This window comes from Arvicola amphibius, chromosome 1, assembly GCF_903992535.2.
Source record: "Arvicola amphibius chromosome 1, mArvAmp1.2, whole genome shotgun sequence".
Taxonomy (NCBI): domain Eukaryota; kingdom Metazoa; phylum Chordata; class Mammalia; order Rodentia; family Cricetidae; genus Arvicola; species Arvicola amphibius.
This window is the reverse complement of record NC_052047.1, coordinates 167876128-167891040: the sequence shown is the minus strand read 5'-3', so window position 1 is coordinate 167891040 and position 14913 is coordinate 167876128. Positions and strand designations below refer to the sequence as shown.

General features: G+C 45.5%; 1 protein-coding gene across 1 annotated transcript in view; it reads right to left on the bottom strand.

Annotated features, from left to right (window-relative positions):
• The window catches only part of Smarca2 (SWI/SNF related, matrix associated, actin dependent regulator of chromatin, subfamily a, member 2), a 170261-nt gene that overhangs the window by 14564 nt on the left and 140784 nt on the right, over positions 1-14913 (bottom strand). Inside the window, 2 exon segments of the mRNA XM_038338305.1 lie at positions 2478-2531; positions 10116-10333. Coding sequence (XP_038194233.1) covers positions 2478-2531; positions 10116-10333 — 272 coding nt within the window.

Genomic DNA, 14913 nt, shown 5'->3' with positions numbered 1-14913 from the left:
TAGAGATGGCACAGGAACACTCAGGGCCCCACCTCAGACTCGGTCTGCTGACGTCTAGCAGACATCTTGAGCATATATATATTCTGCCGTCTTCCTTACCAGAATGATGTTTCCCCCTTTACCCAGCAACACCCCTGTAGATCATTCTAACCCCTAACACGCCTCGTTCAGTCCCTGTCTCACAATGCTAACAGAGTGCCAGCCCCAACACGAACGTGTGACATGGCCTAGGATCCTCTCTTGGTTCTCCTTTCTCACAGCCCAGCCAGTTCCCTCTGTGGGCGGCATCCATCCCACTGAACCACAGCACACGCACCACACACTGGTCACTGCATCCTCTCGGCAGGAACCCAGATGTATCCTCATCTGCATCCTCCACATGGGACACCAGACAGCTAACCGCCAGGACACGGGAGCTGCCTCAGAGACCTGAGTTCTTGAAGATCACACTCAGGCTTCTCACTTTGGAGTTTACTGCCTTCTGGGTCTGCTCTGCTGCTTCCCACGGGGCTGGCTGTTCTTTCTTTGACAGGGGAAGTCTAGCTGTACACGGACACATGTCACTAGAGGCAGTCTGCTTGCCCCCATCTCCTTCGATAGCTGCGTATGCCCACATTACTGGGTGCTTTGGTTTGTACACTCTCATCCCTCATGCTCACTCCAATCTAATCCCGGTGCCAACCACAAGCCAACGGAGACATTCCTCGTCCTACCGCCTCCCCCCCCCCCCCACTTTACTCTTACCAGGAGTCTGCGCTATGGCAATCTATTTTACCACCGCCCCATTTTCAATACTTACACAGAGACTGGCATGGAAATCGTTGGGATTTTGAGCAGAAAGAAAGGACTTTTGAGCAACTGCTCTAAAGAAGGGTTAGTTTATCATAAAACAACTCCAAATGCCACACAATTCGCTCAGGCTTAGGGGGACAAAGAAGCAGGAGGCAATATGGGAGGTCACCAGCTCCAAAGAGCATCCACGGAAGCAAGGCAGACAAGAGTCTTCCAACCTCTGGAAGCCACCATTTAAATGTGTATTTAGTGAAAATGGATTTATCCAGGTCCTGACTGCATAAGGTTATATCCTCTACCCTCAGAAAGCCCAGGCATAACATCAGAGGTTTGCAGTAGCCTTTAAAGTCATTAATCCTCTTTTTCATGGTAACATGACTGCTTTGATGGAGGAGAGGAGGAGGAGGAGCAAAGGGAAAAGGGACTCAGACAAATGCCTGCTCTGGGGTGGGGGCAGGGCAGGTGTTTAGCCTCCATTTAGCCACTTAGACTCTAGGCTTCCTTTCTCCGTCCAGGCAAGTCACTTTATAATGTAAACAGCCCAGTCGTACAGAGTCACTGTTGTTGCAAGTCTGCCCGAATCCTTCCTTTCTCCTGATGATAGAGACAGAGCATCATTGGCCGTGCTCAGCAGGCGCTGTGGTGTGTGTGTGTGTGTGTGTGTGTGTGTGTGTGCTTTCTAGGATTGGACACCAACAATCTTGCTCAAGTTTCCTCTCTACAGACTTGTATTTAAGGCCTTATTTTAAAAGGCCACAGATCGGGACCTGTTCATCCTGAAATACAGGATACAACCTCAGTTCTCTTCTAGTTTCTAGATCAGATCCTGCACTGATTGGGTTAGGGTTGAGGGTGTAGACAACAATACTGCATCACTTGACAAAACTGTAAGACAGGAAGCAAGCGCTACAATGATAATTTCAACAAATCAGCTTGATCAAAAGGGAGGAAAATCCCACCCTCAACGTACTGATAACTCCTAACTGGGCATCCATCTCCCATCAACCAACACCATCGAAATCTAGCATCTTCAGGGAAAGAACAATTCTGATTTTCACCCAGCCGGGGCAGAGGCACATGAACGTGAGACAGACTGGCCGAGGAAACTTAGGACTCGCCACGATGGGACGCTCAAAGGTCACAGACCCTGAACTCCAGCCCAGCATGCACTCCGGAGTAAATACAAGAAACACCTGCCACTTCAACCCCCATGCCAACTGCAATCAGCTCCAGGATGCTCAGCGGTATGAACATGCACCCAAGTTCATGTTACACACATCAGGTCCCCTCGAGTGCTTGGAGTACTTGGGCGTTAAGCTTCAACACCTGGGTAACACGGAATTGCAAGGTCCATGGGGCACACCAGGATGAGGGGCAGATGGGGCAGAGGAGGCAGAGACCTACCTCTGAGGTGCTGCAGGCTGGGCAGGCCAGATGATTCCTGCCAGCTTTGTAAGGCACGCATGTACAGGTGGGCTCTTCCACACCGCACAACAGCCTCAAAAGCAGAGCAGGTATTTAAGAACATGTGTGCCTGCATCCCCATCCCAAGGAGAGGTGACTGGGGGCAGGGGAGCGGTGACTAGGTCAAGGGGTTCCCAAAGACCAAGTCTATGCATCGGCTTGCTTTGTGTACCAGAGGATACCTGTGTTTAGAGACATGGGAATACAAGGCAGGTCCTGACCTGTTTCCTTCTATTTCCAACTGAGAATTACAGGGCACCTTCTCCACGTTACACCTGCGGCAGAGTAAAAAGAACACCAGAGTCAGAAGACCCGTGTCCTCCTCCCAGCCCAGCCCCTTCCTCAGGCTGGGTGACCTGGAGCAATTAATCTGAGAGTCAGCCTGGTTGAGCTGATCACACTAAGTACCATTCTGCAATGATACGCATTTTTCCAACGTGATGGTGGTTGGGGCATGGTTTCCCAACATCTTAGGGCCCTTTCTGTGTCTCCTTGTTCCCCTGTTCCATTTCTATCCACACGTGGTGTCCCATTCATAGTTCTCAAAGCAGTGGAGAATGAGAAGCCACGTGAGGGGCGTGTTGGTCTTGTCTGGCCTCTCATTTGTACAACAGGGATCATACTTACCAAGACAACTCCTGACTACAAACTAGATAAGGTGGTCTTGTTCACAGCGCCCACCACAGGAACGGATTCCAGGCAGCAGCCTAGATTCTGGTCACAAAATAGACACTTTTTTCCCCAGTCTCTTATTTTCAACAGATCACTGAATAAGCACTCTTGACCGAGAGTGGATTTGAGCCACTTGCTGACAAATCCACTCGCTGAGAGTTACCTGACAGTTCTGGACACTAACACATGGGTGGCCTTCTGTGTGGGAGCGGAGGAAGGGTAATCGGGTGGGTGGGTAATGCCTTGGGAAGCCCTCCATCCCTCCATCCCATCCGGGTTGTGCTCTAGAACAAACCAGCCGTCTCCTGGGGCAGACCCAAGCCAGCCCATCTCTGCATGGCCACTGTTTGCTTCACCCACAGCAGGAGACAACTGGACAGGGTCAGCCAACACTACACAACGGAGGTATGAGAGTGTATGCAAAACTCCAAAAATGCAGCATTAACCGGGATGTCTGAAATCCAGGTGAGGACGGGGAGGGCCACGCTAGAAAACAAAGTTGTAAGGTTGCTAGGTTCACAACACTGAAGCCTACTTTTCCAAAGTCTGAAATCTGGAGGCTCTTAAAGATCAGGAAGACATGGGTAGATACGGGCCTCAGAGAGAAGGCTGGCCAGCAAGAGATGAGAGGCTGGCCTCCCACTCGGGTGAGCGGCAGTCATTCCAGGGTCTCCTGGAGACGGTGCGGTGTGTGAAGATGCAGGAGGAGGCTTGCCTTAGAGACCCTATGTGGGGAGGGAACCTTGTATCTGAGTGCTAGAGTGAGGTGTGGAAAGGGACATTGTTTTCTATTTGGGACCTCCGGTTGATGACGTCGGTGCAGACGCCAAAGCAGACCCAGGTCTGCTCAGAAGGCCCAGCAGCCAAAGGAGAGGAAGATGGTAAGGACAAACACCATGCCAGGCATTTTATATAATACATTGTCAATAATTTAGAGAAAGTCAGGCCCGCGTTCTATGACCGGAGACCAGCAGAGGCTGCAACCTAACAGAGGGGCCAGGTACTAAAAGGAGATTCTAACAGAACAAATTCCAGTCATTCTGATCCCGGTCAGGAGCCTGACTGGCTTGTGGGAAAACACGAAAGCACAGTCCACAGTGGATGCTAAGTTTATATGTCCAAGATTTGAATTTGTGGATGTACTTTGTAAGTTTGCTTCGAAAGACAGCAGGCAGTAAGCACTGTGGTGTGAGCCATCCCCCTAGATAGACGCCTCCAAGCTGTTAGGGGAAGATTTCAAACTGGGGCACACTTCAGTGAACTTTTAAGGAGAACTCTGGGAGAGAAAACCTTGAAAGAAAGCAACAGCTCTGAACAAGAGCCCAGCCCTTTTGGAGATTGGACTGGTTCTTTACAAACAGTGACTGCAAAAACAAGGACAATTGTGATTGGGTTTAAAACAGGCCATAGCCTTTAAAAAGTGTTACAATGTAAAGAAATACTGCCTTTTTTTTTTTGATCGTTTGTTTGTTTCTTAAGAAAAGTGTCATTATGATGACTGTTCCCCTCAAAAAACACAAACAAACCTCAGTGCCTCTGGGCTGTGGTGTCAGTGGGGCTCTCTTGAGTCTGCTTTCCTCCACTTCCTGCCTACAGCAGCAGCCCACACCTGTCTTTCCTGCGTGGGCAGAGCAGAGGCGGGAGAAGTGCCTGGGAGAGGACCCTATGGCTAGACTGAGCAGTCCATCGCTGGAACTGAAAACAGTAAACTTCACTATAGATCAGTTTACCACTAAGGGCTTATTAAAATCAGAATGGGGTTGGTGGGGTACATGTCCAGGAAGGACCTGCCTTGCCTCTTGCACTGTCTGGTAGCACTGTAGCCTCGAATTGGACTAGCCAAGCAGAATCTCCTGCCTTCCCCACTGCTTCATGCCATCATTAGAGCTGGACCTCAGGTCCACATCCCCAGACGGCAGGTCTCACAGAATGTACCTTCAAGTCATGTACATATTCAACAAGAGAGGTTTTTTAAAAAAATCAAAGTACAAATGCATATTCGGCTTCCAGATTCTTGGGGTTTTATTAGTTTGCTTTTTCGTTGACTTTATTGTTAGGGTTTTTGTTTTGTTTTGTTTTGTTTTGTTTGAGACAGGGTCTCATTATGTTGTCCAGCCTGGCCTCACTCTGGATGTCCTTGTGCCTCAGCCTCCTAGGGCCGGTTAACGCGTGTGTACACCATACACCACTGTTTCCAGATTTTTCAGAGATAAGAACACAGGTTTGAAAAGCGAGGCATAAGAAAAATCAAGCAGAGGCTCCTGATAGGAGAGTTGATTAAAAAAAAGAAGAAAGAAAGAAAGAAAGAATGTATCAAGGTGCTCCAAATAAGTTCAAGTTCATCTGCAAACAAATTAGATCCTGAAAAGGTATAGACTGCTTCTGCTAACCATGTATAGGAAGCCGCAGACGGTGGAGATGGAGGCAGAGGTTGGAGAGCGGCAAATATCCCTGTTTTGAAATGAGAAATGAAACCCGAGACTGTAAGGCTTCATGTTGACCCTTGTTGAGAACTTAAGACTAAATTACTCAGAGGCCAGGGGGCTACTTAGCAAAGATAAATAACATCATTAAGAACTAGCAGGGGGTGTCTTTGAAAGAGCCATGGCAGGCAGGCAGGCTAACCTCATTTCACGTTTTCAGCAGGGTTTCTAGGTTGATAGATGGCAAAGGCTACAAATACTGTGTATTTGGTTGTAGTCTTTCCTGATAACCTTGAGAAGGGACAGATGAATGTGGGTGACCTGATAGGTTGGCCACGTGAGTTCAATGGCACTTGACCAACTTCAAGGATTACTGGTCAATATATTCACATCAACTCGCACCGATGGCAAGGGCATGCCACAGAGACTTGTCCTGGTTCCTTTACAAACATGTGAGCAATAGTTTATGTCACATCTTAGGCTTAAAGAAAAATAAAACAAAAAACAAAACCCTAGGAAGACAAGCAAATACTTGTTTAAAGAACAAGAAACAAGCAACGTTAATGATAAGAACGAAGACAGCAAGATGGAGTTGCACTGAGCTAGTGAACTCAGTATATAATGGTTGAGCAATAGCACTGCTTATTAGCTCAAGGCCAAACTTAGCAGCTATTGAGAAAAGACCTGTATGGTGTGTGTGTGTGTGTGTGTGTGTGTGTGTGTGTGTGTGTGTGTTACGTGTCCAACATCAGCAGGTTCTGTGTCAAGGATGCTGGAGAAAGCAAAGTAGCTCTTGAGCCATGCGCAGAGAACTCTGGTGTCCAGAATAAGCAAGCCAGCTACCCCATCCTCTCAGGGCACAGTGCGCAGGTGCATGTTTCAGATGGGCCAACACAAGAGTAGACTGCGCCTAAGGAGGGACCTAAGTGTCACTCAGGGAATAAAAGGGTATGTTTCTACTTGAAGAATGTGGTCCTGGGCTGGATAGCCAGTTGAGAACCATTTTAAAAGGACACTTCATGAAACGAGTCTGGACGTAGTCTCTGAAAAGTTTGTAGAATAAAATAACTAAGATTCGGTGGGCAGGATTTAAACATGGCAAAGGACTACCCTACCTAAGTCTATCCCGCGGCGTCAAGAAGTTCCTCCTGAAACTGTGTCCCATGTGGGATCCATATCTGCAGGCTGGAGGACTTTCCGTCACCAGTGCTGCTGTGTCCAAGTCACCAGAAACCAGACCAGGCAGAGCCAAAGCCCAGAACTTCAAGGCTGTCCCTAGGAACCTGTCATCCCGATAACTGGAGGCTGTTTCCTGCGACTTGAAAGAGCTCTGCTAGGCCAGGCATCACCTTATTTTCCATGGCAACTCAGGGCAGAGGTGCAATGGAAGATGAATCCTTTCCAAAGAAACAAGAGTGTCCCGGGTCAAACAGTATAGAGGGTGAGATGGGAGCTTTAAAGGCCTTCAAAACGAGCAGAAGACAAAGTATGCCCACCAAGCCAAAACAAAGACTTTGGTACAACTTGAGATAAAGGTTTCCTATTCGGGAGAAATAACAAGAGAGGAAACCAGTAGCCATGGCCTTGTACTACCTAACAGCCATCCATTTGTGAGTCACAGAGTCGATGGCTCTTCGGGGTCACATTTTAAAATTGCCATGCTTTGAAATACAAAGCAATAAATAAACACTTAAATTATTATGTTAAGTCTTTGTGGAAATATCAAGCCACATCTGTCCCAGAGTCATGCAAGGACTTTTAAACAACTGTTCTTGAGAGCTAATTACTTTTTCTTCTGTATCACTTAAATAGAGATGGAGGTCTCACGCAATAACTGCCCCGCTACATGGCCATGGGTACCCAATTGCTGGATGGGGGCGTTAGACAGAGTTTAGTGCAGGGAGCATTTCTTCTTTAGGTGGGCTGAATTACTGTATTAGTAACTGACTCTAATGCTGGAGAAACCTCAACACAGCAAGATGTACATTTTTTTTCCAGTAGGTTTTCTAAAATGAACCAAAAATATGACACTGTATCTAATTAAGGCCCTCCTAATTTGAGCGCCTCCTACTTGAGAACCAAATTTGGTAAGAGAAATACATAATATAAATAGAGTCCGTTGCTTTTTCTAGAAGATCACTGACATGAAATATACACGGAACATGCAGTGGTGGAAATTTAGCATACGATCGCCAGAAAGTACCTAAAAATGCAGGAACTAACAAAATGTGTCTTAGGAGGGCACTTTTCAAGGAGAACTCAATAAGCAAATAAATAAAGCCAGGAAAAGAGGAACGGCCATTAAATATCTGCATGCTGTAATATTTAGATAGCCTCTGCCTACAGTACAACTAGAGACATGCTCAGTAGCCAGTTCCGGTGAAACCGCAGTTTCTGTTTTTGGCACTAAAACCATGGAAACCAGTATCAGCAAGGACACTTTCTTCTCTGGGCTCAGAGGTCCCTTCACCTGCTTGATTAACTGCAAGCAGTCTGAAAGTTTGATTATTAATCACTAAACTATTCAAAGAATCTGGGGTTATATTAACTGCCCAGGACAACAACGCTAGAGGCTAGGGAAGGGATCATTCTGCTGTGTGCACAGGGAAACTGAGGATCAGGGAAGTTAAAGAGTCTGCCAGCTCAGGGACACCAGAGTCAAGGTTGAAATGTAGGCAGCTGAGGCTCAAGGAGCTTGCTCTGCGAGCCCCTAAGCTCTGCCTCCCCAGAAATAAAGGAGTCACGTTCCTGTTCACATAGCTCTGTATTTGGGAATGGGCTCTGGGGACGTCTGTGGTGGTCATGTACACCAGGATGTCACAAAGGCAGCCAGCAGGCAATGTAAATGAGCTATGCAAAGCCCATCAACAACAGGCAGCTCATAATCCATACTGGCGGTAGGGATGGCGACAGCTGAGATCACCCATGAGCAGCAGGTGGAGAGAATAGTCATTTCTTCCCTCCTGCTGAGTGGGGACCCCCCCCCCACTCCCGAAAGTTGGACAGATGCTGCCAGAGTTTTAAGTTTTTCCAAAGTGGGGGGATTGGTCTTGACAGAAATGAAGCATTATGAACTTGCCTCCCCAACAACATAGAGCCAAACCAAACAATCTGCTCGCAACATGAGTAGGTGCTGACCCCATAGGCGATTTAAGGCAATGGCATCAACGGCCAGTACTCAAAGGCCCAGTATTAAAATCTCCACAGAGTCTCTCAGTCCTTCTTAGTGTTCCAGCAGACCCAGGTTAACTCAGGAAGCAATGTGACCATCAAAGGCCTGCCAGAGACCCGGGCACATCTGGTCAGAGAAACAGATGTTAGACTCTCCTGACAGGATGGAGGAAGAAGTGAGAGGTCTGAGCAGCTCCCTACTTAGCTGCAATTTCCTCACAGCAGAGGTCCATATGAGGTGGAAACTGGGGCTGGACAGAAACTTCAGAGTCACCAGTTCTTGGTTTGGACAAACAAACAAACAAACAAACAATTCAAGTCTAGCTCCAGGTCAAGAGTGGACGTGGGGTCAAGTTTCGCTCCCTGGATTAATGAGCATCATTGCATCAAGAAGATGCCGGCTGCCCTTTGGGCCACTTTAGGATATGTAAAAAGATGTCTGCTTCTTCAAAAAGAATACACTAACGCTGGATCAAACACGGGAGCGCGGAGGCTTGTTGGGTTGAGAGAGACAAGAAATTTTGACACCAAAGGGACCTTGCTCCTCCTGTCCTCATCACGGTTTGGGAAAATGCCACACAGTCGGAGAGGCTTAAGAGCGAAACTCCTGATGGAAAGTTTTTTTTTTTTAACTTTTTTTTTGCTACTTAACCTTTCCAGCTACTTCTTCCTGCCTGCCATGCAATACACCAAAGCTAGGAGGAAAAACCCAAATCGCAATTCAGCCCTTCTCGGGCCATTCAGCGGGTGCCCAGAACGGAAGCGCCTGGTGGAAATGGATGGTCTCTGAGAACTGATTTCTATGACCATGCAATTTAGACAGCAGAGATGTCCGCTTCCAGTGGAAATACGAGAGGGCTTTCGAAGGAAAATACCACTGCTTCAAAGGAAAGTCATAGCAAGGGACCCAAATCGACCAACTCCAACGGAGCCAAACTGGTGAACTAGCACAGGGATGACTGGGATTCTGAAGTTGTCTCTGCCTCAGTTCCCAAATAATTAAGTTCACTGTTTAAAGTGGTCTTGCCTGTGTCCAGCACCGCCTTCTTATTGGGCACACCCAAGAAGTCCATGAAAAATGAGTGAATTTGTGGAAATACCACTTTGAGTACATACAGCGGTAATACAAGAGAGAAGACAGCTCCCCGAAATGCTCCAAACCCAGGCATTAGAAGGAGAGAAGCACAATAATTCTGTAAGGTATCTCCTTCTTTTTTTGAACAGGGCCTTTATTAACGAAAAAGATTTACCTTAAATACATCAGCAATTCTTTTTTTTTTTTCAAACAAGTTAACTTAAAAAAAAAAAACTTCATCCCATCACCCCAAGACCTCTCTCAGCAGAGCTCCCGGAGAATCCATTCCCAAATTAGATTTCTTTACAAAGTCGTCTAATATCATTTCCCATCACCTTAAACAACGCACCGCGAAACATCATACAAAATACCACTAGTGGCCATTTCTCAAGGTACAAGGCAACTCGCCCCTTCCGGGACAAAACTGCAAATTAGAAAGAGCCCTGGAACCCAAGTGCGCATCTTCTTAATTCCTACCGCTCATGGGCAAGGTGGAAGGGGAGGAGCCACACACTCACCTGTCTTTGTAGTTGATCACAGTATCGATGATGGCGTTCATCTGCTTTGTGAGTTTTGGGGGATTTGGCGAGAGTTTCTCAGCTGGAGGGCGGCCTCTTCTTTTCTTCGCTTTTTCCACATCTTCCTTCACAGGCTCTTTATCCACATTTCTTCGTCTTTTCCTCTTCTTCAGCCGTACTTCCTCTTCCATTTCTTCCAAATTGCCGTCTTCGATGGCCTGTGAAGCAGAGACGAAGGAGGGAAGAGATCCAAGTAAGGAAATAACCAAGACAAACCTACCCATACCTTTATAATATAAGAGGCAGAGACACATGTATTTTGAATAATTAGAATACAATGAAACCCACTAAAACTAAAAGTAACCAGCCATCTATCGAGAGAGAGAGAGAGAGAGAGAGAGAGAGAGAGAGAGAGAGAGAGAGAGAGAGAGAGAGATCATACTGGATAAAATACATTTTTAACCTAAGTCTATATTGTAAGGCCTAAATCATTAATTTAAAAAAAAAGAATGGCAGATATTAAAGTATCTATACATTCAACAGCTTGCAAATGACTGAATCCACATAAAATTTACCTCGATATAAGCAAAATACTTTAAAGGCGTCATTATTGTCAGGACAGTAATGATAAACAAAACCAGGGGCACGTGAAGAAAATAAAATAATCCCCTAAGAATGTATCTCTGCAGTCACCAGAGCCCCGACCTTTAAGCTTTTACATCAATTTATTCATGATTCACAACATAAATCAACAATTCCATCCAGATTTTTGTTCTAACGTAGAAATTAGTAAACAAGGGAACAGAAGGGAAGCACCAAGCCATACTCCTTGGTAGACGCAATGAAATCACCCGATAGAGAAAACACACAACTCACAAACAGCAAAAACACTTTTCTCCAATTACCTGCAAACGCTTGCTTTAACCCAGAGCCAGCAGCACTAATACAGAGAGATAATAAAATAGCTATAAAAACAGCCAGGTGTGAAGGGGACCTGTTCAGAAAAGGCTAAAAGATCCACATGACAGGACCCACAAGTTCAAACTTTTCTTTTTCTCCTGGTAAGTCTCGAAACTTATTAAGAAAAATTAAGAGACAAAAAGGAAAAAAGAAAAAAAGGGAAAAAAACAGACAAAAGAAAATCTGACCATGGAAAAGACATTTTCTCTAAAAAAAAAAAAAAATCTTAAAATGACACTTTGAGATTGCTTTCTCACACAAATAACTCGAGTTGCTGTTTGTGCCTCCGGCCTCTGGATATAGCCTCCAGTATGGAAATGCTAATCAATCCTCCCCTCGCTGAAAGAGCTCTAATCATAAGGCAATTACCTTCATTTCTCCACAGCACCAAACATGGCTAATATTTATGATCATGTGAGTATAACAATCAATATAAAGAGTGATTACAGCGCAGGCATAATTTCTTTCACTTATGTACAATGCCTCCTGAAAAAGAATGGCTTTGTGAAGAAAACCTGGTACCGAACACAACACAACCTGGCATGTTAAAAATGCAAGTGGGATAAAAAAAAAAATGTTTCCAATGCACTCTCCAATGTGCTAATCCACAGAAACAACATGCACACAGACAGAATCCTAAGGGACAGCGTGAGCCAGGCCTTAATAATCAAAAGACATTTCCCATCACGATTCTACAGTGTTCAGATAACCACTATCAAGGAGGCGAGACCTGATGAGTTATGAAGAGAAAGGAGAAAGAAAGAAAAAAAAAAAGCTCCCCATTATTTCATTAATATTCATTTGCTTAAAAGCAGGACACCCACTATACAGCTAAACACACTGCAGCTAAGCGAAGAGAAGAGAAATAAATTGTCCCGCATATCTTGGAGGCTGAACATGCTAATCATAAATACAGCATGCAAGCCTGTCAACAGTTAATGGTACTGCTCTCCTCCAGCACCCAGCTGCACACAGAAATACGGAGAACACCGGCTTTTGATGTGTTACACACCTACACATGCCTGGGATGTAGTTTCTACTGAATCTTCAAGACGGCAACGAAAAAGGATATTTACCTTACCACTATCAGCAGGCCGGCTATCGGAAATCACAGTTAGTGGGGATAAAATTAACAAGCCAGCAAAGCAGCGAGCTGCTAGTCTCTTCATCAGCTGATCAGGAAAAAAAAGAGAGCTGGGAAAGGCTATGTTTTCATATACAAGTAATTTTATTTTACTGAAAATTTAATACTGGAAGGATTGTGGATACTCAAATCTGCTGTTTCATTCTACCTACGACCAGGCCCCAAGCCTTCCTCCTCCAGCCTGTTTTAATATTGACAACTACTTATCATATTGTTCCCCCCCTTATTATTCCAGGCGGTAGAATTAGAGATTTTAGCTCAGGTGGTTTCTGATTCTTGCTTGCATTTTAACAAATTAAGCCAAGAAGAAAACAAATGAATATTCAAATGTATTTTAAAAGATTAAAGCAAGATATGCTTTTTGTTGTATTTTATGCTTCATCTTAGTCGGGTTTTTTTTCCTTTTTTTTTTTTTTTTCAGAAAAGATCTGCTGCGGCTTTGGAGCAGTCGAAAACGATTTTTAACACAGGAGAAAAACACCCCCCCCCCAACTAGATGCATGTAAGTAGAGCGAGGTGCATGGTCTTAGGTTCCTGTATTTTAATACAGTGTTATTTTTCTCTGGAAAGAAAATCCCGAATAGCTGTGACACTTCACTTTCGGTTTTCAGGCTGCAAAAATTTTTCATTGTTTTTCTCTTCGGTGGGATCCGTGCGGAGGGGGGCGTGCTGAAAAGAGTATTTCTGCTCTAACCCCCTCCCCCCCCCAGCCACTTAATTCTGGAAAAGGGGGAACAAAGCTTAAGTTTGTGATATTTGGACTTTAAAAATCTCTGCGTCTGTGAGTACCTAAGAAGGGAAAAACAAATTAAATTGCAAACAGAACTAGTCAAACAAATTTTTATTACAGCTGCTAATACTGCAGATTCTTATTAAATTTAGGTTCTGGAGTTAACAGGAGAACACACAAAGTACTGACCATTATTCCCCTTAAATTAAGGTTTTTATGCAGGAATGCAGAGAGCTACAAAAAAATCTTCCCTCCTCCCCAAAGACCCGGAACACATCTATATGCAGGGTTCAGGTTCTGTGGGTTTCTATGGGGCTTTTTCTAATGGAAATCAATTCCCTCCATATTTCCCAATGCTTTTCGTACTTCAAGAGTTAGACTTAAGATTTCTCCTGCATGGGGGCTTCTCTGCTTTAAAAAAAAAAAATACTATTTGTTAAGCTAGCTCAACGGACAACTTAGCTGGGGGCGGGGGTATCAAAAAAGGGAAAAAAAAGGAAGAAAAGAAACCAAACAAAAACAAAACAAAAACTTGCTACACAATGCTAAAAGTATTACCCCCAGAAAGAATTCCCTTCCAAACCTTTTACCAGCACAATAATGAAATAAATCACAGGAGCAAACCCCCAGTTTCCGACTGGTGACGTGTTGCGCAAGGGTGCGAGCCCTAATTCAACATACAGACGGCTCCCATGCTGAACTGCCTCTAGATTTAATGAAGTGAATAGGAAGGAAGTCGGGGTAAAAAAAGTGTACAAATAAGAAATTAACACTTTCCTTCCCTACCTAAATGGTGAGGCACAACTACAGGGAAGTTTGGTGAGGTACCTCTTTCCTTAAAGGCACACTGCACTCATGTGGCTCCGGATGTCACGAAAGAACCCCATATGGTGCTAAAAAGGCCCAGCCAAGTTAAAAGAGTTAAGCATACTTCAGCCTGCGGGTGTGCGTGCGTGTGTGTGTGTGTGTGTGTGTGTGTGTGTGTGTGTGCGTGCGCGTGCCTGTCTGCCTGCTTGCTTTTTTTTTTCCCTGAATGAAACTGGAAATTACGCCTTCCTCCACTGGATGGCAACCTTCTTCCCCCCACCCCCTTCCTTTCTCGCTCTCCTTTCTTTCTTTCAATTTTGCTCAAAAGGAAAAAAAAAAAAATACGTTTTCACGAAACAGGATGTGCATGCAGAAGCAAGGGAGGGACAGGCTTGCTCTCCAATGATTCTTAAGAAAGCAGCAGTTCTGATGAAGATGGGCAGTAGGCGGCCATGCAGGAACAGCCGCTCTGGAGCAGACACTGGACGCTTGCAAGCACATGGCAGCCCCGGTAACCGGCCACACGTGCTGGCTTCCATCGTGGCTCTCTGTCATCCTGACACACGCCAACTACATCTCCCCCTGAATGACGGCAGGTCTAGAAAGCTGGCATTATGCTCCTTCTCAGCCGGGGGTGGGGGGTTTTGAGGTGGAGTTACACGTGACGTTCCCCCCATCACAGCAAAGCGAATGCGCGATTGTGAATAGGTAAACAGGGGCATGTGAACAAAAAGGCAATCTGCCCATTGTTCCCACACTTGCCTCTCTAAATGCACCAGACAGAGTGGCAGGGCCCCCTCACCATGCCCCCCCATCTCTAGATACATGTAAAGCAGCAATTATGGGGATCACTAGACTATCTATCAATGGTAAATGGGAAAAAAATGAAACAAAAGGAATTTTCTGACAGTAAGTCCGATATTTGTTGTACCCCGTCCCTGAAACGGATTTCTCTTTTTCCCCTGGGCGGTGGTGGACGCTCCTCTTTTAGGGACACTAGTTAGCGGTGGGGGGAGGGGGAGGGGGCAGAAAGAATGAAAGAGAGACAGAGACAAAGAGAGATAGAGGCAAGATATATACAGAGGAGACACAGACACAGAGAGAAAAAAGACATACATACACACAGAGACAGAGACAAGACACGGGGGGGGGGGGAG